Raw genomic sequence first — 27,248 nt, 5'->3', positions numbered from 1 at the left:
ACATCTGGTTAAATATCATTTTTATTGGTATACACTTTCAATCTCATACCATAGACTAGTGATAAGTCTAAGTTACACTTCAAAAACAAAATACCAAAAGAACAACAAAAACGGCTAAATATCAAATCAATAACATTACCTTCAAAAATACAAACCTTTATCAGATTGATAAATCGATAGATTGACCTCCATTCATGTCTATAACTGTAATGAGTTAATATCTGTTCAAGGTTGCGGACCTTTGTACGTAAAACAGATCAACTGATAACACAAATAAGATATGTTATATATATATATAGGCAGTGTGACATGCCTACATAAGGTAAGAGCCCGCACGACAGTGTGATTACAATAAATCGGAAATAGCCTCTACACTTACCCACAAAGTGTTACAGTACAGGGGAAACTTCCAGTCTGTACAGCTCTATCTATACACCATGTAGGTCTGGGACGACAAAGGAATTTTATTGAACAATGTGTTATCACTAATGAGATGAAGGTAAGTTATTCAATTAGCATTTTATTTTGTATTGTTCATAAATATACTAGTGACTTTATCAGTGTAATTGTTACTTTAAATCCAATTGCTAGTCGTACTTTCGTTTTGCTATTTCCTTGTGTAAATCCCACAACCACAACAACAAGTGGCTTGCTACGCTTCAGTTTGGAACATAAACAATGACTAATTATAGATTTGTATATTGGTTTATCTAAATCAATTAAATGTTAAATAAACGTATAAATATACGGTATGTTTTTAGGTAATTTATATCAATAATAAAAAGCTGACAATGCTTGGATCATGTAGAAATATATTAAGCTTATTTAATACATTGATTAAAGACTAAATATATATTGTTGTAACCTCTTCAGTATTTTAGCTTGATATCTTGCTGAATCATGTTTCAGAAGATATTGGGGATATTGTTATGTGAACTTTCCTTATAATGTTAGAACATTTCATTATTACGTCAGTTGTTGTTTTTTTGGGGGAAACCTTTCAACTGGGTTTCCTATGATATATTTACACTAATGATAAAAGGTCGTATGAAGAGTGGAAGTAGATATAAAGTTAGATTGTTATCCGCCCATTGTGTTAAGTAATAGTCTAAGAGGTAAACAAACATGTTTACGCCTTTCAAGGAAGACATAAAGATCAAGTTACAGATGATAATAACTTTCCATCTCACTGATTTCTCCTTAAATATTTATAAACATTCATACTCCCCTATATTGTTACAGTTTCTATCTGCTGCCGATCGCATCCTTTCAGGAGGGTTCAGGATCATTGGCCCTCGACGAATAGAAATTAGGAGTGAATAGTGTATAGTGACATAAGATTGGATTTACACATCTGTTGCCAGTGTGACTCAGCTTATGAAACAGCAAATATATGTTCATTACTTAATACTAGAAAATAAATACACTAGCTGTAGACCTGGGTTAGTGAAGTAAGCTCTATTTATATATATTGTTTGGGATACGTTATTTTTATTACTTTTAAACACAAACGAAACAAGTAATTCGTCTGGTATTTATTAAGCAAAATTTCTTGGTATCAGAAAAATATGTTTTGATGAATACAATTTAGCTCACCTGGTCCGAATCTGACCAGAACCATCCTCTCGCGAAGGACATCAGAGTTTTTTTTATAAATCGTATAAATTTTTATAAACCCTCTGGGCCTCACGCTTTAATTTATGAGCTGTTAGGAAGTGTGTATTAATAAACATTCTTGCTACACACAAACATAGTTAACATTTCGGTGATGAAAATTTCCAAGTCAAACTTTTGTCTTCACGTAAATTTCAGATGAAAATTTCCACGTCAAACTCACTTGAAATTAACCTGATATACATATATTTATTTTATTTAGCTGAAATTGACCTTAATTCAAGGGAAGTTGACCTCATTTTCAGGTCATTTTCAAATGAATTTCAGGTCAAGTTTTTTAGTTCAACTTCTGATGATGATATTTTGCCTGTGTATGTAGGCCATCATCTTTACTAGACAAAACTGAAAGTGACTCGATGCAATTCAAACTGGTTGTCGATGTAGCTAGGTGAACATTGGAAGTGCATTTGATCTGAAGTACAGGTGGTATAAAGGTCACCTGAACATGACCCCATATGGGATGTTGTCAGATCGATTCTCTATTCAACGGAGTGTCTGTTAGGATATGTATTGGGTTTCCATCTAACTTCAAGAACACACCGAGCAGCAAATTATAAATCAATAATTTACTTTACTCATTTCCTTTTAAATCACGGGAAACATGTCCAGTGGACTCTTAAGTGTAGCTATTATATAATGTTTTGTCCCGGAGTAGAAATGTGTATTTAATGTCACAGGTTATCGATATGATATTATGTTTTTATCACCGTTAGAATTTTACGCCTTATTTAGAACCTTGGTGCCAGAAATAAGGCCCTGCATAAAGTGATCGAGTGTATACGTAAATTTCCTTATGTATCCAGTCGACACCTAAAAGGAAATCTCAAATAAAAGTAAAATATTGTTCTCACGGTAACAATACAAGTTGTATAGTTGCAATTTAGGTAGATTTTGTTCCTTATGGATGTATATCCACTTTTGACCTGCATTTATTGACGTTTCAGATTGGTAAGTTAGTAAGTTACTGACCTCATTATTTTTTCAAGCTTGAGAAATTCGTCTACGAACTATCTATAATTTACACTATTTCGTACATAATACAAGTAAAAATGTACATAATGATTCCAAAGAAAATATCTATCTCCAATCCGTTTACACGTAACACAATATATATTTTCTGTTTAATTCTAGATCATAGGATACTACTTGAAAAATAAGCTTAGTTCTTATTTCTACATACAGTCAAACCTATCTAAACCTCTATAACGGTTATATCATATATCATATATTGTCAGGTTTGACAATACGTTGTAATAATTTCAAAGACAGTATATAAATTTCCTATGTCTTGAGTCCTAATGTTCTATTTTGCGACAGTATGATGTTAATTTAACTGTTTATCAACTTAAACTTTGTAGATTTATCGGCTTCGATATCAAAATTCTCTAAACATTTATCAAGAAATAAGTTTCAGTTTTAAATGTAAACCACCTCATGATATTCAATACATCAATCACATGTCTTAAAGACAATACTCAACTTTTGAACAATAATTGGTGTTTAATCGTGTATATAAAATAACAAAAAATAATATACCAAATTAACACATTTCATTTTGCTTTTGGCGCATGCGCAATCAATACTTCATTCCTTATAGGACATCGTACCACAGGTTTTCTTTCGTGACACAATTAATCATTTTTTTATATATTTTTATCTTGAGGTAAATGAGAAGCTCAAACTTTTCCATGGTGGTAATGGTGTAAAGTAAGTCATTTTTGAAGAAAAATAATAATTCGTCTGTTCCTGTTTTCGACAGAGAAAAAATTATTTGTCAGCGGTATAGCATCTTTAAGAGTGTCTCTGTAACAGCGTATGCAATTATAAAGGAAGTTAATCTGACACTTTCTAAACGTTTCCGGCTTTTGAAGTATGTATTATACTTTGATTACAGTGAAGGTCATGACCTGGAGTTGCAGATAAGAAATCAGGATCTACTACCATGTAAACATCCGGTTGTGTTGCTGAAGACTTCCTGGATCATGGAGCAGGGTGTTATCTCCAATGGGACCTCCAAGTTCATGGGTTCTCTCCACGATTATCACGAGGTTATGAAGATAAAGGTCGTCACTGTTGGCGACATGAGTGTGGGGAAAACCTCACTGGCTGTCAGATATACCAAACACGAGTTTATAGACTCTTATAATGAGACCATTGGAGGTAGGTGTGCGGAAATATTCATTTTCTTTGACGAGTATTGGATAAAATTATTGTTTTGATTTCAAAAGAAACGTTTTCATATTCCCGAAAAAACAAGAAAAGAAAAAAAATAAAAAAAAAATAGGAAAGGACCTCCCAAATGTTTTCTTTGCATAAATAAAAACAGGATAAAACACCACTTAAAAACTTATGGTCCGTCTTCTCCAGTAATTTTAATTAATTGATGCATTTTGATAATAATTATTGTTGCGATGCATTCGAGCATGAACACTAATGCAGTTAAAAAAAAAATGATAAGAATAAATGAATCGTACAAGAGTCTGTCAACTCGGGTGAAAGATTTCGACATGTCAACCTGAGGCTTGCAGAGCAAGCACGAGATATACCTGTGAAGTATAGGAGAAACACTATTCTTATAGTTTATTTGATTAGTGTTACGGTCTTTCGACAGCTAAGGTCATTTGGAGCTCAACTATTGTCTTTAAAATTTAGGAACATACTAGTCAATTTTAAAACATAATATTAGGGAAACAATACAAATTATTGTAATAAAAACCCCATTATAAATGTTATCCATAGGACGTTGAAACAAGTAATTCGAATATCCTTAATTAGCTACAAGTGCCAACTATATTTCAGAGCGTTATATAACACAGGCCAAACGGGCTAGGTGTCGTGCCCCGTACACAAAAAAGGTGACTGTAATATAAACCAAAATGGATGCCGAAGGAAATCGCCCCAATTGTGTGTTGGTTTTTTTTTGGTAATTTGGCATGGCTCAAGTCATCCACTACATCTTAATATTATATTAACTTTATACTTACAAAGAATTAACCCCTTGCATCTGGCCCTTTTCTAACATGATTTGATATCAGCTTTCATTACTGTAAACCTCCTTATTTTCAAGTATGCTTCATTTTGTTATTTTCGATATATACGACATAAAGTCTTGATAAAGGGCTTGTTTCTGTGCGTTCATATATAATTATTCGTGCAACATTTGACTTCGAACTCTCTCGCGAAAATCTGTTTCCCGTGAAATAAGTGTTTTACAGCACATGATGACAGATCTAAACAATACTTATACATTAAACAAGTGACAGACAGATATATCCTCACACTCCTAGTTAATAAAGTTAATGCTATATCTGGTCAAGCTCATTTTTGTTATTTATGTACAGACAATGTTTAGTGATGTCCCGCACTCCTAGTGAATAAGGCTGATGCTATATCTGACCACATTCATTTTATATTTACAGCCAGTTTTTACGTGAGGTCGATCGAGGTGTCTGGGAAAACATTTCTCTTCCAGATCTGGGACACGGCAGGTCAAGAGAGGTTCCGAAGTTTGGTTCCAATGTACCTTCGGGATGCCAAAATAGCCATCTTGGTTTATGACGTTACAAATATGGTAAGACCATAAATGATTAACGATTAGCAAAAACTTTATCCTCTTACAAAAAAGATTTTAAACACGTCTGTATCAAATTGTTCACAAAGCCATGTGAAATGTATTTTTTTTACATTTTTGATAGAAATGATTTTAAAAACATGATGACTAAAATTGGGTTCCATTCAAAAACACAGTAAAACATGTTTATACCGAACACGCTTTTAACGTTTACTTAAGGAATTATTTTATTGTTTGTTGTTTACTGGTGTGTAAACTGCATTTTTGTACAGATATTTTAAATGACGCGCGCATTTCGTCCGACCATTTCATTAAAAATTAAGTGTTCAAATAAAATAAAGCTCTGTTTTTTCAATGTTATATGATTGTTGGAACATCCGGTCAATTGATGGAATTGCGGAACAGCTGACTTCATTAGCGGGAAATGTTGTCAAGTTGTCAAATTCAGAGAGTACACAAAATAAAGTTCCGCATTAGCTTTATTTGATTTGCTGATGTATAAATAAAGATTTTCATTACATTCATACATGCTGTATATTGAAGATTTGTCATACAGATACAATAGGCCTAATCGGATGCGCATTCACACTACTTTCGGAAGTCAGTGTTCCGGTGTGTGAATTCTTGCTGCGCGGCAACCACTGCGTTTACGCAAGTGTAAACGGTATCGCAGTTGGTAAGGTTATATAGCAAAAAGAAAACGGAAATGTAAATATATGGTTATACCATATTATTTTATTCCCTGCCAAAATTATCAAGATAGTTTGTGTACAACGAAATATGCTTACAGCAAACGTTCGTTATAACCATGTTTTACTGAGATAATTTTTTCTTGCATTACGCCCTGAAGTACTATATGCAAACAGAAAAAACCAGACAAGAACGGCACAATAGAAGAACACGCCATCTTATGTACAACCATTATTATATTGTTCTTCAATTGTTCATTAACTGTATTAAGTGCTAATTATAACTTCCTATTCATACAAACACTTTATGAGCACTATGTGACGATGTGCGCTGAAAATTGGTAAAAAATCTTTATTGTATAACTTTCGTGAAATTAACTGAACCAGCGGAAACTATTAGAAAGAAACCATTCTTTAAAAAGATCGTCATCAACATCTTTTTAGGCCTGTAGATCCAAATGCTTCCTCGACATCGTTGACTGTATATTATTGCAATAAAATTGTGGGCGAGATTTGATATATTATCAATATATAAGTCTATTTTCCTTTTAACGAATATTTTTCACTGCCTCAAAATTGTCATTCCTCAACCCATAGTTAACCTCAAAGTTAACATCGCCGTTGGTAACGTTGCTTATGAACTGATGACATAACGGCATATTAATTTCATAGAACTAGAGCTCCAAGATAAAGACATTTTCAACCAATGTTGCAGTCTTTGCATGGACCACAGCATATGCTCATCACCCACCTCTGTATCCTGTTGCGATGTGATTCCCGAGAGTAGCATTACAATATTCACTTTATACGTTTATTTTTATTCTTATTTCTAGGATTCCTTCGATAGTGTAAATGGCTGGCTGAAGGATTTATTAGCCAATAGTCCTGCCAATGTTAAGATAGCCTTAGTCGGTAACAAGATGGATCTCCCAAATCAACGCCAGGTACCAATACAGGTAACAACATGTTTCATTGTTAATGATATCGGACATTATACCTTTTGCAATGAAATAAAACACACACTTATAAAGCAATATAGCGTAATCACGATTATACATATTTTACACAAGGGTATAAGTTTAATCGAATTGAGTAATGCACATTTATATTGTGATCGGGTGGTGAAGTGGTTTAACCACTCGCCTTTCACCTATCCAACCGGGGATTGATCCCTAGCACGGATGTGAAAAGGTTAAGGGTCACCTGCCTGATCACTTGGGTTTTCTCCGGGCACTCCAGTTTCCTAACACACTAAGGTCCCTCGCGCGCTTACATTAGACCCATCGAAAGTGATTTGCATAAGTTGTATAACTTATTTCGTAATCGATGTAAAATAAATAAAGTTTATATTTTTAATATTGTCCCTTTTATGACCACTATATCACTTATTTCTAAACACCTTATTCAGGTTGGGAAGTATGGATTATGTATGGTATATGTTGCCAGTGTATGTTTCATCTATGCCTAGTATGATGTGTACAATGCCACCTTCATGCGACAAATGGAAGGTTTATACAGATACGCGTATACCTTTTACTCCCTGATCATTTGCCTGATGAAGGTAACAGGGTACACACCGTACTAGTCATTGAAACATTCACTGGCTGTGTAACATATATCATTACATGATTTATTTCACTCACGTGATGGGAAGTTTTACTTAATTATGTATGTATTTACCTTATAAGATATGAATAGCTATTATATTATTTAAACAAAACCATTTACAATTGGAAGTGCTATCATTGAAACCAAAACGGGAGACTTCCAGGTTAGAACTTCCTCCATTTACATAGATGTGTTTCTGTACCAAATTTTCTTTTCGGAGTTATCTCCCTTTGCATGCAGACCTGGGATATTGCCGGCCGTAGTGAGCATGTTGATTATATATCTAATAAGTTTTTAGCAATACTGTATAGGATTCAATACGAGAATTGCTTTCGTGGTTGCAAAAAATTCTAATATGTATTTTTGTTCGGTATTGTTTAATTACTGTTATTTGCTAATCACGAAAAAGCTCAACACAACGAAACACACTTACCACGTAGATTTATTGTTATACAGTATGTGGTGTAAACATCATTGAAATATGTGTTGGGATTTTTTTTAGACTGCAAAGCATTTCGCCTCGCAGAAAAACATAGCGTTCGTAGAAACGTCGGCAAAGACGGGTGAAAATGTGGACAGACTATTCTCAATGTTAGGTAAGATATTAAGATATTACGTCATTTGATGTCATGACATGTTCTGATATGAACTTATACTAAATGATAAATTAAATATTAGGTATTCGAAAGTAGTAATTCATTTGTCATTAATTATAAATAAACACAATGGTTTTATATCAGTTTGTATATGAGGTATTATGTAATTGATGGGCACTGGTCTTTCTAAATCGATGACAAGACCAATCATGTTCTAATTATCAAAGTTTGCTAGGAAAAGTCTAATTTAATTCATGCACTGATGGAATCGTCACCTATAAAAGGGAGATGTAAATTGGTTGGAAAAGTGAATTGTAAGAGGGATTAATAGGGAGAAGTTACACGTATTTATTTTGCCAGTTCATTTCTAAACAAAATAAACTCATGTAAATGTGTATATTATCAAAATTCATCAAACTGTATGATTCCAGCGGAAATGATGTTGGAGGACGCCGATACCCTGGGTAGACAGATATCATCGGACACAACCGTCTCAACGCCGGTAGTGGATGTCAGGGACGTTGGGTTCCCGATCAGGAAGAGATGCTGTAAATCATGATCTGGGGCGTATGAGGCACCAAGATCTGGGGCGTATGAGGCACCAAGCAGAGGTGTTGAAAATCAGGACCTGGCGAAAAGGCCTTTATATCGGAATTAAATATCACAAATGAGACATCAAATTCCTTAACGAAACTCGGAGGAGTAAAACGTAAAATGTGATCTGTCGAAGTCTCGTCTACATACGTAACTATGTAACATTGATGGAGACGTCAGATTACCTTACCAAACTCAAAGAAGGTAATATAAATCAGAATACGGGTGTATTTATAGATAGTTATATATCAGTTATTGAGATGATATGATTCATGATTCGGGTTTACCCGGGAACAGGTGATATAATTCAATAACTGTAGAAGTATTTTCTAAAAAGGCCAGAATGTCGGTGATTGAGACGTCATGCGAAGAAGGCTTCGAAAATGTGAAATGCGTGAAATTACTAAAGACACCATGTATTATATCAACTGAAGTCGAAGGATATAGTGTAAATCATGATACGCGTAGAGGGCACTTCTATATGAATCATGAAATATAATAAACGTAAGGTTCCCGACCTTGGAATTTATCAGATGACCTATATGGAGGAACCGCTTTATAGGTCACTGGATATACCTATCTGTATGGTCTTTCTTTAAATTAAGACTTCTGAGTATCTCGGGTAGTATCTGTCCTTGTGGATGCAGTTTTAGGTGTATACTTCTTTTTCGAAAGGAAGTATGAATGTAACAGATGATACATGTATAGAGAGTTGTCTTGCAGGCTGAAAACGTTTTACTTCCGATTATATTATAATGGATCAATTTTTGCTCGGCGTAGACAATTTCAACGAGTGTTATGGAATCTCTGTATTTGTATAGTAGTCTGAAGTGTCATCGACTTCAAACGTTTCGAAATTCAGACATTAACGAAACAGAATGATGAAGTTCTAACTTTCGTTTCACTTTTGTGTCTTAATAACCACCTATCAGTTAATCTCTTTGGTTATTAACCTGTCGGTGGCTACATTACAGTGGTTAACGTGTTTAAGTCGAACATTTCGTTTACAAATGGTGCGTTCTGTATTATATTATATACAATTATGTTATTTTACAGACAGTGATATCACAAATGTGCGTTTATGAAGTTGTAATTCAGTTATAACTTATAATGATATGTAATGTGCAATAATGCAAATGTAATATTTAATAATAAATGATTATGGATAATTACATTGTATGTTTGTTCGAATGTATATTCGTGTCTCCTTGTAATGTTGCTGTCTCTTGGAAACATGCCGCCCAAGATACCTAACAACACATGCTACTTGGCCACACTATGACAACGGACAAACTAGTCGTCCCAATCCCTTTATGTTTGTTTATCAGGTTAACGTCCTATTAACAGCCAGATTGAGTTAACAGCCTCCGAAGCGTGCAATGTGTTGTAGTGTGTAAATGTCGGCATGTTTTGGGAGACTGCGGTATATTCGTAATGTTTCTTCTTGTAATAGTAGAACTCTTGCTCTTTTTATATAGCTATTTCACTGAAGCATGCCGTCAAAGACACCGAATATGTTTTCATTATAGCTTAATCATGGGTTCCGGAAGAGTGAACGTTCTGTCACAAATATTGAAGGCAATAAGTACAAATGGCAATAAGCAGAAAAATATTTATTTCCATAAACGACACGTAACAAAGGTATTTGTAGATAACATTTAACAATATAAATAATCAATTATGAATAAACCAAAATTTCCAAATACGCATCCGATGGGCATTATTTCTACACAAAACCGTCTACATATTCATCTCTTGGCTTTCACCCCATTTGCAATGTATATCGGTTATCTCTTGAAGAACATGAAGTAATTAAGCAGAATAAGATTCCAATGGAATGCTTTTCGTCTTATTTTACAAAAGGATAATAATTAACATTTAATTGTAAATGATAATATACACATTTTACACACAATAAATATCTTCTTATATAATAAGATATGATACTAGTTTAAAGTTGCAAAGCTATCATTTCTGTTTTAAAACATTGAAGATGAAAAAAACCCATTAGAAATCATACAGTACAATAAATGAACACTGTCGATTTATTACCAAAACGAAAACCCAGTTTCGATAAAGATAATTCAACAGAATTGTTTAAAAAACACAAACATATCAGCGATATAATACCAAATAAGCGATTCAGAAGATAAATTAGCAAATTCATAATTTGAATGGATGCACATCGGAAGTACTGGGAGATGGGAATAAGGTATTGCAGAAAAATTCATTCTCCAAAAGTAACAAAACGATGAGCATTAGCGAGAGCACAAAACACCATGTTAAACAACCACGAGTGACCTATTTTCAACAAAAATCTAAATATTGTTGGAAAAATCTTACGAAAAGAATTTTTCAGGTATACCATATGTATAAGGCATTAATAAAAACTTAAAGATGCTCCACCGCTGACAAATGGTATATTTTCACTATCAAAAACAGCAGCAGACGATTTAGTATTTTTCTTCAGTTACAAAAGGTACTTACTTTACACAATTACCATCGTTGAAAAGTTTGAGCTTGTAATTTTACTTTAAGTTAAAAGTATAAAAAATAATTAATTGCATCCCGAAAAAATTCCATGGCACTATATACTATATGGAATAATGTACTGATTGCGCATGCACCAAAGGTAAAATAAATTATTTTATATTACTATTGCGTTAATTAGACATAAACATACACGATTAAACACCAATTCTTGTTCAAATAATGAATATCATTTATGCTCTGTCGGCGGTGGAGCATCTTTAAATAAAGTATGAAAAATATGTTTTTATCATTAAATGCATTAAATTTTGTTTTTAATGTTACGTATAATCACAAAAAATAGACGTGGAGACTTAACTCTCCTTTTTAATTTTATTGCATGAATGCAAATTTGGAATTTGACGAGTTTCTTTGTATGTGATGTATTACGTGTGTGAAGTGCGCGATTGTTTTGGTAGGCTGCAGCACATTTGTTATGCAACATTTTATGTAATAATTGGACTCTTGTCCTTTTTATCTTGTTATCTCACAGAAGCATACCGTCAGACATAGGACAACCACACTCCATCCGCTCACATTATACTGACAACAGCTAATTCAAATCCCTTTACGCTGAGCGCTAAACAGGAAAAGAAAGTACCACTTTTATAGACATTGGTGTGTCTCCGCCAGGTAACAGAACCTTCCTCACTGGGGCGAATGCTCAACTCCAGACCAAATGTGAAACGTTGTCAATGTCGTTTTCTCTGAAAATTATGACGTATGCGCTCAAACCCATTATGTCACAATCACTACCTACCCACAAGGACAGGTAACTAATATACAAATACAGAATACCGGCTGTAGTATCAAATAAACGTTGTTTAAACACCTGAATACGTTTCGTAAACATTGTAATGATATCTCTTTTAGTAAAACATAAAACATCAAATGTTTAAGAGCTGGTTTCTCAAACATTCCTCAAAAAGGCAATTTAGCTATGCAATGTTAAGGCCACGTAAACCAACCAATACTTAAAAGCGGATGACTGAAGAAAGTTTATATCTCAAATCTGCACGAACATATTACTTAGCACAAATATATGCAAGGTAAGTTTGTTTGCATTTGATGCTCTTTCGTCTTTCCACGGGTGTATCCTCTCGAAATATAAACTGTACTATTGAAGAAGCTCTTCAAAATATAAAATATCCACACAAACATTACACGTGTGAGATTGAGGTCCTGGAAGGGGACTGTGTTCCATAACGTTTGCAGCAGTACTTCTCGAACATTTGAGTGTTGAAGATGATGTATATAATAGGATTTGCAGCACTGTTGAGTGGCGCTAGGCTCTGGATGAATGTACTTATAGCAATACTTTGTGGGGTCCCGTTCTGTATATATCCATACGCGGCCAGCAAGTCGTAGACGAAAAAAGGACTCCAACAAAATACAAAAGCTGCAAAGAAGAATATTCAAACATTACATAGAATAAAAAACAATATGTATTATTCTGATTAAATCTAGAGTCTAGAATAGGGAAAAGCATTCCCAAAGAAACCCTAGTTTATGGTTAGGGATAGTGATAGGGTTAGTTTTGGATTTATGTTTTGAAATTAAGAACGTGACTTTGGTAGAATAGGATATCGGATATGGGATGAAGTACACTCCAGTCAAACCGCTATGATTCAAATTCCCATGAATCGAATTATCTCTGCATCGATATTTTTTTCGTTTATACTTATAATATAAAATATAAAAATGTCACATTACACTAGATTTGATCCGAATAGTTACTCTCCATTGTATAAAGTATAAATTCGATATTTGCCAAAATATGTCATGTTTAATGATATTCGCTTTTCACTACTTTTCAAACTGGACTTCACAAGATACATAACGGTTATTTGATTTGTCAATACAGAAGTCGTCTTTATGTGAAAAACAAACCGTATTTGTAATATTTCATTTATGAGAATTATAATATCAATGTCAGTTAAAACGTGTAATACATTTATCGATTTAATTATTATCAAAAGATAATACGGCTTTATTTACTGCACATAATGTAACAAAATATGGCAGAATAAAGACACGAATGAAGGCTATTAAAGGGACAATTCAGTCTAAGAGAACATTAAATTTGTACATTTATCGGAAAAACCCCAGTTCTAATGGAAATTTAATCAGTCTGTTTTACTGTGATATGCTAGAAAAGCCCATGGTGGTGAAATGCGTGTGCAATGTTCAAACTCGCTCGCTGTCCGCCATTACACATTGTGGTCTAACATGTTGTATGCCGAACCCTGTCCCTTGCTCGTTGAGTAATGCTACATTTGTCTAGAACTGCTCAAATCGCCCTGACATTAGTGTGTTTACCTTATTAGGTGAATTGTCTTGCCTAAAAATCATTATATCACCTGCACAGTGGTTATGTAGTTCATTTGTTTAACGTGAATGACTTTGGCTCGGATATTGGTACAGCATACATTTTGTACCCGCTTAATCGTATTGATCAGCGATTTGTAATTACAATGGTATCAATTAAAATACTAAACAATGACGTGGAATTTGTCAATATTTTTTGTTGTATGTTTCATAAGAAATGTAGAACAATACATTTATACCATATTTTGCTTCTTCGTTATGTAAAAGAATTAGCCCGAGTGAATTGTCTCTTTAAATGAAGTACGAGACGTAAATACCGTTTAAAAAGTGTAGATTATATATTTGATAAATCATTTACCTAAAACAATGACGAATGTTATCTTTATTGTCTTTATCCTTGCTCTCGGAATTATCCCCCTTGAACTCATGCTGGTTTCCGTCCAGTTGGTGCCTCTCCTCCGACTACTGTGTAGCACGACTGAAGGGGACCCGTATGTTTTACCTGTGGATGATAAACATAACAGAAAATCGTCGAGAGCCAGTGGCATTCCACCACACGTATTGTTGTCGAGAGTCAGTGGCATTCCACCACACATATTGTTGTCGAGAGTCAGTGGCATTCCACCACACGTATTGCTGTCGAGAGTCAGTGGCATTCCACCACACGTATTGTTGTCGAGAGTCAGTGGCATTCCGCCACACGTATTGTTGTCGAGAGTCATTGGCATTCCACCACACGTATTGTTGTCGAGAGTCAGTGGCATTCCACCACACGTATTGTTGTCGAGAGTCAGTGGCATTCCACCACACGTATTGTTGTCGAGAGTCAGTGGCATTCCACCACACGTATTGTTGTCGAGAGTCAGTGGCATTCCACCACACGTATTGTTGTCGAGAGTCAGTGGCATTCCGCCACACGTATTGTTGTCGAGAGTCATTGGCATTCCACCACACGTATTGTTGTCGAGAGTCAGTGGCATTCCACCACACGTATTGTTGTCGAGAGTCAGTGGCATTCCACCACACGTATTGTTGTCAAAACCATATGACTGACGTTTCTTTTTCATAGTTTCATAAATTTCGCGAAAGGAATGCATTTCTTTTTTTGGCATGCGTTAATATTTGGTATAACTGTTTAATATCTTTCATCCATTTCGATATATTAGAATAAACAGAATCTGTCAATGTGTTTTCTCATCCTCATCAAAGGGTGATATTAAATTCACGGCCAAAATAACGGACAAAAGTCTCAATTTATTCGCCTCTAAGGTAACGCCATGGAGACAGTACGGTGAAAGACAGCAAGACACAGTTCCAAAAAGAAAAAGCTTCAAAATATTGTCCTTGGATTTAATGTGATATTGTGAGTTCTTTCTTCCAACCTGTGGGAATCATTGAAATTAAATCACATTGGGTAGAAGCAATGATTTGACAGAATACTACAAAATACTGAATCCACATAAGGATTTGAGATTCAGATTACAACACATAACTGATCACGTGACTTACCATTTCCTTGAGCCGAGGCCAGTAGATAGCGTTCACAGCTGTAGTCATTTGATGACAGCGTCCCATTGTTCTTCCTCCAGATAATACAGATGATAAACATATATGATGACATTATGATGAAGGCAGGTATGACGAATATCGCCATGGCAATGAGCGTTATATATAGCTGAAAATGTTAACATCATATGATTATATAAAGTTGTTATATCAAGCTGAAAAGGTAACGTTGTATACAATAATTATTATTAAAGCAGACACCACGAATATCGCCATGGCAATGAACGTTATACACAGCTGAAATATAAAAATATACAAACTATATATTAATGATAACTAGAGCTGTCGCCAAAGTGGACGAATAATTCCCCCTACACAAATTTAGTAATAACTCAAGTAATAGGGGACATTACTGAACCCTATATAGTTTACCCAACTCCCATTTCTGTCAGGGTTCTATGTACCAAATTTTCGCTGGAATAAGTTGTGTCTAGAGACGGGAGGGCGGACATACGGACAGCCAGATTTCAGTTACTACCCCCTAATTTCGTTGCGGGCATTGCCATGGTAATGAGGGTAATGTAAAGGTGTGAAGTTTAACATAAAATCATACAGTTACATGTATATCCAGTTGAAAAGTTAAACGTATATAACAATTATTATCAATGCAGGAACTATCCAAAAACATCGCCATGAGCAATGCGTGTTATATCACTAGAATAATGAAACAATCACTAGTATTAGATACTGAGTATGATATTGAGGTGGTAAAGTATTCATTATATAATTATGGGAGGACTAGTATGACAATATTTAGTATACTGTTATGTGCTGTTGGGTGTCTTTAACGGCATGCTTCAGCGAGAAAGCACCATAAAATTTGTAAGAGTCTCACTATTACTGACTACTATAAAATGTGCAAGGATTTCACAACACGAATATACCACAGCCTCCCAAAACATACAGTCATCCACACATGTTGAAACAATGGGAGGCCGTCCTTAAATATTTATTTGTTTGTTTGTTTGATTTATTAACGTCCTATTAACAGCTATGGTCATGTAAGGACGGCCTCCCGTGTATGTGGTGTGTTGCGCGTATGTTGTGCAAGATGTGTGTTTTGGGAGACTGCGGTATATTCATGTTGTGTCTTCTTGTATAGTGGAACTGTTGCCCTTTTTATAGTGCTATATCACTGAAGCATGCCGCCGAAGACACCAAGCAGCACGCCCCTTAAATGACCATATCTGTTACTAGGACGTTAGGTCCATTCATCTAAGCTATCAAAAACGAAAAATGTTACATAAAGCGGATATAGTTAAATATTAATTTTATTATAATTATTTTTTTTCGCTGCTACTCATTTTCACCTTAAGATGATTAAGCAACTATCACGGATTATGAAAATGAATGGAAATTTCATTCGATATAAAAAGATAAACTTGCATAGTGAAAGTAACAAAAGAAAATCGCACGCGAAAGCTAGCTGGTTTATAATACCTCAAGTGTCGCCATGACAACGAGACTTACATCAAGGTGAGAAAGGCAAATCTTGTTAATACGAAGCTGAGTTATGTAAGAAAGTAGAAACTTAATTATGACAAACGATAAGGGTAGTAGTTACCACAAAAATAGCCGGGACCATTAAATAGAGGTACAAGTAATCACTTTAGTTATATTTATGAGGGTATGTCCAAATATCATTGTGTCAACGACGGCGATATAGAGTAAGAACATTGGTTAATCAATCTTCTAAGCGATTAAAAATCCACTAACATTTTATTTTAATTAACCGATATTAATACGCCGATCTATTTCTGTACAAAATGTTTTGCAATAAAAACCTAAAGCGACGCAACAATAACGCACGGCATCAATTTATTTTAATTTGTTCCAAAGTTAATATATATTACCATTTGCGTGAGTGGTTGTTTTTCGAGCTGATCTTGTTTAGTTTAAAACAGGAATGAAAAACAGTAAAGATAAAGTTTGAAGACAAACCAAATTAACTTATGTTCGTATTGAAATAATATATTTTTTCAACAACTTTTTAAATAACTCAATCCAGCCATAAAAATCTTCATTATCAATCGTCACTGCCACTGAAATTATATCAACAACAAGGACATAGTCATTCAGATCCCCCGCCAATGGAGATATCAAAGCTGAAGTAAGTTTGATTGTGGAGACTTATTTGTATGGAAAAAACCCAGGAAAAAGGAAGTTGAGCTAAAGAAAGATGGAGTATAATTCAAGTAGAGCGGGGCTGCAATTATTGAATCAGGTATATAGCCTTGACATTTGTTGGCGATAATTTTCTCGGTTTTTTTTTAAATATTTTACTCCACGCAGTATTAAATTCAAGGTCTGTGTTGTCTAATGTCTTAAGATACATATATCATTCAAATTTGACCGCAGTTTTAAATTCGTATTTTCTTTCATCCACCAAATAACACTGCCATGAATATAATCCAAATGTTTTTCTTTCTTTTCTGGTAAGGGCAGATACAGCAAGGTGAATAGTTTTATGAATGTGAAGCATATAGGTGAAAAACTATTAACCTGTTTATAACTAGTACAATGACAGTGTCATAAAGGGCCTAAAAAGAATGTGTCTATGAAGTTTCGTGGAAATATCTCTGCTGGTTTTAGAGTTATGCTCCGGAAATGAACCTGCTACAAAAATATGATATTTTCAGCAATGTTTCTATGGTTACAGAAAAAAGCACAAAAAGTGAAAACCTAAAAATAGCAAAAGGCACTACTAGACCATAAGAACAATGTGTCTATGAAATTTCATGGAAATATCATTGCTGGTTTTAGAGTTGTGCTCCGGAAACGATTCTTACACGAAAATCTGCCATTTTCAGCAATGTTTCCATGGTTACAGAAAAAAAGTACAAAAAGAGAAAACCTTAAAGATGCTCCTCCGCTGACAAATGGTATTTTTTCACTATTAAAAATAGGAGCAGACGATTTATTATTTTTCTTCAGTTGCAAAAGTTACTTAATTTACACCATTAGTGCCATTGAAAAGTTTGAGCTTCTAATTTTACTTCAAGTTGAAAATATGAAAAATAATTAATTGCATCCCGAAAAAATTCCGTGGCACTATATCCTATATGGAATGAAGTACTGATTGCTCATGCACCAAAGGCAAAATAAATTATTTCATATTATTTTTTGTGTTAATTAGACATAAATATACATGATTAAACACCAATTATCATTCAATTGATGAATATCATTTATGCTTTGTCGGCGGTGGAGCATTTTTAAAATAGCAAAAGGCACTATTAGACCATAAGACCAATGTGCCTATGAAGTTTCGTGGAAATATTTCTTCTGGTTTTAGAGTTATGCTACGGAAACGAACCTGGTACAAAAATATGATATTTTCAGCAATGTTTCCATGGTTACGGAAAAAATGCAAAAAATTAAAACCTAAAAATTGCAAAAGGCACTACTAGACCATAAGACCAATGTGTGTATGAAGTTTCGTGGAAATATCTCTACTGGTTTTAGAGTTATGCTCCGGAAACCATTCGTACGGACGGACAGACGGACGGACGGAACCCATTTGTATATCCCCCGCCAACTTCGTTGGGCGGGGGATAATTGATTTTCATGCATTATCCGCCCGCAAAATTCAATCTCCTGCCAAGACAGAGTCGGTATACAGAGACAAAAATGTTCGATGAATTTTTGTGTGTATCAGCTTGTGAAGTGTGTGAAGCTTGGATTGCAGTTAAAACGTTTTGAGTATAAAACGAATACAATTCAATTTATATTTCATAGGATTAGAATGGTTTGGTTTAGTAGTCCTGTCATCAGCCAGGGTCATTTAAGGACGGTCCTATGTGTGAAATGTGTGAATAATTTTGGAGCCTGCGGTATTCGTATTGTGTATCTATGTTTTAGCAGGACTGTTGCCTTTTTGTTAGTGCTATCTTCCTAATACATGCCGCCTAACACATAGAAAAGCAAGTGTCATCCGGTCATATAATGCCAACGGGCAAACCAGTAACTCAGTATAACAACAAAACAAATAATAAAATAAAATCGCCCGAGTGTCTTCATTGATGATAGAAATTAAAAGTACGTATTATATAGGTAAAATGAGACGCTTTTTATCCATCTTTTTGAAATTCTACATCTAAATTAGAGATAAAGGATTTTAATTCTTGATTATAAAACACTCTTTATGGGTTAAAGTATAACAGTGTTCCGATCAAGCTGCGACCTTACGCTCGTGGATATTGCTGCTAGATTGCTTACGTCAGTATAACTGAACCTCAAACTATTTTGTCAATGACCAAATTGAACTTTGTTTTCTCACTGGTTTATGGATATCCGTTTGTAAACGAATTTTAGTCGCAGCCTGTATACTGGTCTGTGTAACAGGATAATGTAGATTTCTTTTGACAATGGCCTGACTACAATAGCAGAATGACACAACCAGTGTCAAATTGGCTATGTGACAGAAATTCTATTGGATTTTCAACACGACCAATTTACGGAACGGCTTAGGACGTGCTGTTATTGTTAATTCCAGTGTCCGGGGACGTCATTGTGGGATCACAGACGCAGGGCCAAAGTTACTTCGATTAATCTCGAACAGATAGCGTCAAGGTGTCGGGAACTATGGGATTGCTTTTGGAATCGGAGACGGCAGCAGACGATAGGATGATAATCGTATGATTGAATAAATATGTTACAAGGTTAATACTGATGTGGATCCCAGGGGCGGTGTTTGGTTTGTTATATTGGGGAAAATATTTAACTTGTATATATAGGTTTGACACAATGCGAGAATCATAGACACAGTTTTATTTTCAAATTTAACGTTGGTGCAATGAGCTGTAACTATGGCGATTAAAAGCGAATGATGTAATACATGCATTCAGTTCCAATTTGAAACTGGCAATTTTTTATTTGTTTAAATAAAGCCAGAGAGGAAATTAAAAACATGATTCATCTCGTCGAAAAAGACTTTGGTTCGCTGGTTGATTAAGCTTAGCGTTTTATTAAGAGTTAAAGTCACTTAGGGGTTGTCTCTCATGTAATGCAATGTGTTGTTTGTGAATTGATGGATCACCAGCTGTCAATCAAACAGCACATGACTGCATTTGGTATTGTGTATGTCTCAGCGCTTCAGCTAGTGTATTGGGTAAATAGCTGTAATGTAGTCTGTGAAAAAGAATAATCCAAAGATAAATTTTCTGTATACTGATTTATTACAGTCGGGTGCGGAGCGGAGAAATATCCAACTCTACACTTCCAAAGCTAGGCCTAAAGTGAATATACAAGTAACATAAATTAATATTATATAAAACATACTGGAACAAACATGTAAACAGCACTTAGTCTAAACGTGATATGGAATAGTCGTTAATTAACTGACGCAAGAGTGCGAAGTGCTGAGAAGGATTAGCAAAGAGAAACACTGGTAGATACAATAGATCACAATAAAGAAACGGCTATGATATCTAAAATGAAGCTTTGTATTTTATTTCTAAACTTAGAATATTAAGGATGTTCGTGTAGATTTCAACAAATATATGATATCACAAATGTCCGAAATGAACCTGTCATAAACCACGTAAGATATGCTACGATGTTTGCTCCGACATTGAAGAAAACACGGGCGTGTGCGAGCACGAGGCGTGACTATATATAGCCTGGCGATCGGTCAATGTCTATTTTCTGTGATAATTTGGTATGTTCTTTTTGTGTCTCTAGGTAAAAGTGGGACGTATTTCCATTATAAAGTACTAATTTACTGAAGGATGCTGCAAAGGACACCTTACTCGGTCATATAATAATGACGACGGACAAACGATGTGATTCTGGTCAATAAAAACAAAAATCTTAGAGGTATATTGATGTTGATAAGGCGGTAAAATTATGTTTGTACTGTTTAGAAAGTGTTACCTTTATATTCAGTATTAATTTGCGGACCAATATTTTGTTTTATTTTTTTTTCTAGTTTTACATTTTGCATTATTTTATTCGTGAATTAAAACAACAAAAACAACAACTGACTTCCTTGATGAATCAAAGATTGCTCTCTCCTTTAGAACATTTGATTCTTGTTTCTTTATAAAAATAATTTTATTTGTTTTCCTTTGTTTAACTTATATCGTCAAAGCAATTTTCTTATAGTCGTTTATTTTTGCGTTGATTTTAGGGTAATTTGCAACAATCCTCGTTTTCAAGAAAAATCGCGAAAAGTTTGACTAACATAACTAACTGACTACACTACAATATACAGGCTATAGTGTTTACCTTCCACATCCATTGTTCGGGGAGAAACATCCAACATTGTACGTTAGGTCCGTCCGCTCCTCCGTCTACCACCTCTTCGTTATAGAGGTGAAGAAGCGGGAGTGAGAACAGAAAGGAGAAGAGCCAGCCCAAACTGATCAATATCCGGTATCGTCTACCTTGAATATAAAATATCTGGGTCAAGGAAGTAATACCAAAGGTATGTTCCGGGTAACGTGATACTCTTACAACTATATTTCTGTAGGATACGAATACTACGAATAATAAAAAAATAAATATGGGGACAAGGAAGTAATCCAATTCAAGTAGACAAAATGTGTTTTCGAATTTCCTATACAGACTTTAAATTGATCAAGACACAAATAAAACTAGCACAGTGACATGATATAAACTTAGTGATAGAAAACACAGAATGACAAAAGGAATAAGTATTATAATAAAGTTGAACGCAATAAACCCGGATATCGCGCAATGCGTTTCAAAGAGGCGGACAACTACTGCCAGATCAACTTCCGCTTTACGCGTCTTGTCGATCCTATTTGTTTCTACTTTAACATTGTCCTCCGTGTCAGGTTTAAAAACGAAAATATTTTACTGCTACCTCTACGTATGTTATACACTGGGACGAAATATGAACTTGCTTATACCAAGAATACCGTTTATGAACGATTATTTATAATCCATTAGATGCAACAGCCATTTTGATGTTGATCAGTTGACGGGTCAATGTCAACATAAGGAATGTTACAATGGTCATATTTTGCATTTGAATTATTTGACCATAGACTTCATTGAATTATATAATTATATCAGTCATTAAAGCTAATCGTTAAACAGGATTGGTTGATTGATTGCTAACGTCCTATGTGTTTTGTTCTTGCTGGGTCCCCTTGCAATAGTGAAACTCTCGCCCTTTTCATAGTGTTATATCACGTTACAGCTATATCAAACATGTAAAGATTCCCCAAGGGAAACTCTGAGACCGCAGGGCTATGTAATTTAATTTATGTAAAAGACCTTAAAGTCCTTCAATCTATGAAGAGTATTGAATTCCATCACATCCGTAATTTGAGAAGATTTTTTGACATTTTAGTTGATTTGATACTTTCGTGCCCCTCCCAAAGATAAAAAAAATAAACACGTTTGAATGACAGGAGACCATAGAAGGTTTGTGTAAAGAGTTAGTGAATTTGCGTCAGTAGTTTTGGAGAAGACGCCAAATATTAAAATTATTTACGAATACACGACGGACTCCGAGCACCGACGGACAAAAGGTGATTAGAATAAGTCACTAAGACTTAATCTCTGGTGAGGTAAAGTGTGATATTATATTTTTCTCATTATATTCAAACGTGTTGAACAAATGTTCAGTAGTAGTTTCTGCTACTGCTTAGCGCTCAGCATACAGGGAGTGGGACGACTTGTTCGCCCGTAATCAGTATACTGTTTGGTGTCTTCGGCGGCATGCTTCAGTGATATAGCACTATAAAAAGGGCAACAGTTCTACTGTACAAGAAGGCACTACATAAATATACCGCAGTCTCCCAAAACACGCACCTCGCACAACATACACGCAACACACTGCATACATGGGAGGCCGTCCTTACATGACCATAGCTGCTAACAGGACGTTAATTAATCAAACGAACAAAAATACCGCAGTCTCCCAAAACACGCACCTCGCACTTCACACACGCTACATACTGCATACATGGGAGGCCGTCCTTGCATGACCATAGCTGCTAACAGGACGTTAATTAATCAAACGAACAAAAAAAAAACCCACAAAAAAACCAAACAAAAAAAAACTCCTTTTTATACCCTCCCGCGTTCATGAAATGTCGGAGACGAATTATAACAGAGATGTGGCTAATTAAGCAGCAGTTGGACATTTAAAACCAACAGTCGTCACGTTCACTCCAGGGAACTACATTAAGATTAAACAAAAACATCTATATTTAAATATCAGAAAATATAGAATTATTTGTTGCTTAACTACAACGTGCTGAGAATCCGTGATACTCCTCCGGCAGGATTCACTCTTTGCACAAACATTGTTTAAAAATACTCTGAATCTCCTATTAGTTTAATTATTTTGATTCCGTCTGGCAAATAATAATTGACATATTCTCACTTCCACATGCTTCACGGTTTGACAATGATTTGAGCGTAAAAAATACGAAGGCCCAAGAATGACGGAATAAAGATAATCATTTATTTACACTATAGTTGATTTCTTTGCTCTATTATCTAAATGTCTCCCCTTTATGATAACAAATACAGCGTGCAACCGTTTTATGTTGTCCTTTTTGTTGAGATACACATGGAGGCGATGCCGAATTCTGTCCCCTAGCCGAGATACACCATAAACTATAGTTTCTGCTCCTGCTTATCGCTCACTTTTAAGAGAATGGAACGACTGGTTCGCCCGTTTGTCATATATCAAATGACCTAGTGAAGTGCGCGATTTGTTGTCTGTGACGACGTGGTTCAGTGAGTTAAAACGGGCAAAAGTTCCAGTACTACAGGAAGATATACAGCAGTCTCCCAAGATATCAATTAACAAATGCACCCCATTGTATGTAGGTAACACTGTCTTTAAATTAACCTTCTTCAAGAAACACTGGGGAAAACATTCCACATTATACTGACAACGACCAAATCAGTCGTCCCACTCTCTTTATATTGAGTGCTAAACAGGAGAAGAAACTACCCTCTTTTATTGGTACTTATAATGTTGTATTGAGAGGGTCTTATATCAGTCTGAAAACGTGTGTCAAATCCAAATACACAACACTAATACAATAATAAACAAAGAGTTGACCCAATAGATCATTTACTGCACAAACATCTTTCTTTTAACATTTCAATATATACGTTGGCACTTCATCAAACAAGACACAACTATTGTCAAGATATTTTAAAAACTTACTCCTTGTTTGTAGATTCATTGGTTTTGCTATGGCTTCTAGTCTGTCGATCGTCAGAGCGACGAGGGCGTAGCTAGATCCATACACGACAAACGTCTGTGTGAACTTGATCAGTTTGCAGACAACATTCCCGGCATGCCATTCGATCGTGATTTTCCATAAAATGTCAGTCAGAATGAAGAATATTCCAACAAGCAAATCTACAGACAAAAAAAATCGCATATTAAAAATGTAGACACATGAAATGCTTAAAATGTTAAATGTGTCAAGCACAAAATGTCTGCGGTATATTGTACATAACCCGTGGGTGGGGATGGGCTATTTTTCGGTTTTCCTGAAATTTAGCATTCAAATTACCAGGGAAATATCTTGAATTTTACGGCTGTTATGCAAAAGTGTTAAACATACATATAGAGGAATCGGTGTTACGCGAAATTAAATATGTTCCGGCAACGCAAACGCAAAATATGCGCTCCGCGAATGTTTGTGAAAAATATCATATACATTGACCACATAAAAAGGAAATTTTATAGACTCAGAGCGAAAGGGAACACAGATTGTTGCTGCCATTTATCGTATTTATTTGCAACCACAAATAATTGTTATGTACCAAAACTTTGTTTACAACACTGGTATATGTAGAACATCTTTAATCAATTTAATTTAATCGAAAAAGCATATTATACGGACTTACGAAAATGATTAAATTCTATCAACTTGAACTTAAGAAGACATTTTGTCATTGGGTTTTTTGTTATTAGGAATGAAAGAGGGAAAGGATATACGTAAATAAAGTACTAATCAGAAATAAATGTCCTTCAGTATCTTTGCCTAAAGCCCGAGGCAATACGAGAACCACGATATTGTCGCCGCCACCGCGACGTGAGTATATCACATCCGAATTCGATGAGAACACCAATCTGTATAATTAAATAACCTGCTACATATCAACTTGTATTTAAGCTCCTAGATCCTTATAGAGTTATGTTTGAGCAAGAATCACTAAAAATATAAAACCAGCGCTGCAGTGACACTAAGATATGTCACATTTCTCCCAGAGTACTTTGTTTTGTTTCTCAATGGATAATTCGATATGCCTTATACGTAAGAAGGAAATATCAGCATCAGTCAGCCAGTCTATGAAGGAAAGCCTATCCTACGGGGATACCGGGTTGACGCGGGGCAAAAAATTGTAAGCAGTCATGGTTACTAAATAGATTCCAAGGAGAGGACAGATTTCAGGAGGACAACACACAAGGAGATAAATGGAAAAACAGGAAGTGGATATAATTACACATGGCCATGACCAATGACCCTCGTCTGGGAGTTTCCTCAGAAGTCCGAGCTGAGGAGATACGCTATTATTCTTCTCTATAATATAATGGAGCGTACGTCCCATAGGGTATCATCTATAAGTTAATAATTAGGTTTCTATCAATTTTTAAAATTGCGCTATCTTGATTTATTTTCTACTTTAAAGATGTCTCTTTGTGTCTAGTCGTGAGGATATTTACGATATACCAAAGGTTTATCCTAGACGCGCACTGCCCTTCCTGATCATTTTTCATTTCATCAATTTTTCTTGGTTGAATGTGGTGTTGGGGTATATTCTACTATCGGAGCTCCAATTACCGCTGACAATATGACGTAACAATTTTACAATTTAAAAATTATTTATATTAGATAGAGTATAAAACTTAATATGTAACTTGTTTTGACTGGTTCTTCCGCTGTCAGTATAATGTGACCAGGTGGGGTGTGTTGCCGGTGTCTTCGGTGGCATGCTTCAGTGATATTGCACTATAAAAATGACAAAAATTCCACCATACAATAAGACACTACACGAAAATACCAATCTCCCAAAACATACATCTTGCACTTCACAGACACAATAGTCGGTACTTACGTGTAAAATAACCTTACCAAACAGACTATTAATATGGATCAGTAGTCCAGGAAAGAAAGGGTGTTACCCAAAATAATTTTGCAAAATAATTTTTTCTTTGTTTTTCTTACAGATCGGACTTTGTTTTATACAAAAAAAAAAAGTCGCCACAAACAAAAATTTGGGAAAGTGTTTTTCTTGGCCCCCAAAAAATCAGAAAAATATATTTGCATAATTTGCCAACTTTGAAGCCAAATAAAAACTAACATGGTTATCATGAGATACTAGAAAATTACATAATTATGTCCTTGTAACAGCCCAAATATGCTCTTGTTGGATTGTTAAGATAAAAAAATGTTATTATCAACAATACCATTGATACTATTTTTGGTGGAATCGTTTTTAATATAACTTGTTGATTAAAAGCTTTAAAATTAAAACATTTTACTTTCACCACCTAAGATAACATGGTTGCTCTAAGTTTGGATTTTTGGCCTTTTCCAAGGACATTTTGAAGTCCAAAATGAATAATGTCTTTTTCATTCAAGAATTATTCAGTAAGTACAGTCTCAAGTGTTTAGATAGTTATTAATTCAGACTCTATGTAGGCTATACTCACCTACAAGAGACTACTATATCAAAATATCCCCTGATATGAAAGACGTGAGGTCGATCAAATCCTCATTTAGTGCCAATTTGACAAAACTTCTCTAATTGGCCAAGTCCTTAAGTTGAAATGTAAAAAATGTAAATATCTATTTTGTGATTAATCAGATTGCAAAATCCTTTGGCAGATATTACCACCATAATGGAGCGCTCTTTATAAAGTGATATTGAAGTTTCTTTTTGATCAAATATTTGCATAGGTCTGCTTTTCATTTTTCCATAATAGAACCGGATTGGGGTTACTTAATTTTCAATGAGATAAAGGAATAAAATAAAAATTCAAGTTCAATTTTATAGCTGCAAATCATCCCAGTTCTGATTTATTTACTGGCAAAATTTTATGACAATCGAATAGAGCATATTCGAAAAAATTAAGATTTTTGT

The 27,248-nt window shown here is 34.8% G+C and overlaps 2 protein-coding genes across 2 annotated transcripts in view; one reads left to right on the top strand and one right to left on the bottom strand.

The window, feature by feature from the left end:
• Positions 1-335: 335 nt before the first annotated feature.
• On the top strand, positions 336-8,712 carry LOC138310312 (uncharacterized). Its single transcript, XM_069251470.1, has 6 exons — positions 336-499; positions 3,569-3,834; positions 5,094-5,245; positions 6,768-6,890; positions 8,045-8,138; positions 8,570-8,712. The coding sequence occupies exons 2-6, from the start codon at positions 3,657-3,659 to the stop codon at positions 8,695-8,697; spliced, it is 675 nt and encodes a 224-aa protein (XP_069107571.1). The 5' UTR covers positions 336-499; positions 3,569-3,656; the 3' UTR covers positions 8,698-8,712.
• A 2,525-nt stretch (positions 8,713-11,237) lies between these two features.
• The window catches only part of LOC138310311 (cardioacceleratory peptide receptor-like), a 28,246-nt gene continuing 12,235 nt past the window's right edge, over positions 11,238-27,248 (bottom strand). Inside the window, exons 2-6 of the mRNA XM_069251469.1 lie at positions 24,316-24,513; positions 21,384-21,541; positions 15,099-15,264; positions 13,948-14,091; positions 11,238-12,660 (exon numbers count right to left, since the gene is read on the bottom strand). Coding sequence (XP_069107570.1) covers positions 12,422-12,660; positions 13,948-14,091; positions 15,099-15,264; positions 21,384-21,541; positions 24,316-24,513 — 905 coding nt within the window. The 3' untranslated portion in view covers positions 11,238-12,421. The remainder of the gene's footprint in view (positions 12,661-13,947; positions 14,092-15,098; positions 15,265-21,383; positions 21,542-24,315; positions 24,514-27,248) is intronic.

This window comes from Argopecten irradians, chromosome 16 (genome assembly GCF_041381155.1).
Source record: "Argopecten irradians isolate NY chromosome 16, Ai_NY, whole genome shotgun sequence".
Classification (NCBI taxonomy): Eukaryota; Metazoa; Mollusca; class Bivalvia; order Pectinida; family Pectinidae; genus Argopecten; species Argopecten irradians.
This window is presented reverse-complemented; position numbering and strand designations above follow the sequence as displayed.

Excerpts from the sequence above, each read along its gene's own strand:
- LOC138310312 (XM_069251470.1), top strand. The coding sequence starts at position 3,657 with ATGGAGCAGGGTGTTATCTCCAATGGGACCTCCAAGTTCATGGGTTCT. Across the intron at positions 5,246-6,767 it reads TTTATGACGTTACAAATATG|GATTCCTTCGATAGTGTAAA; the intron begins GTAAGACCATAA and ends TCTTATTTCTAG. Across the intron at positions 8,139-8,569 it reads CAGACTATTCTCAATGTTAG|CGGAAATGATGTTGGAGGAC; the intron begins GTAAGATATTAA and ends GTATGATTCCAG.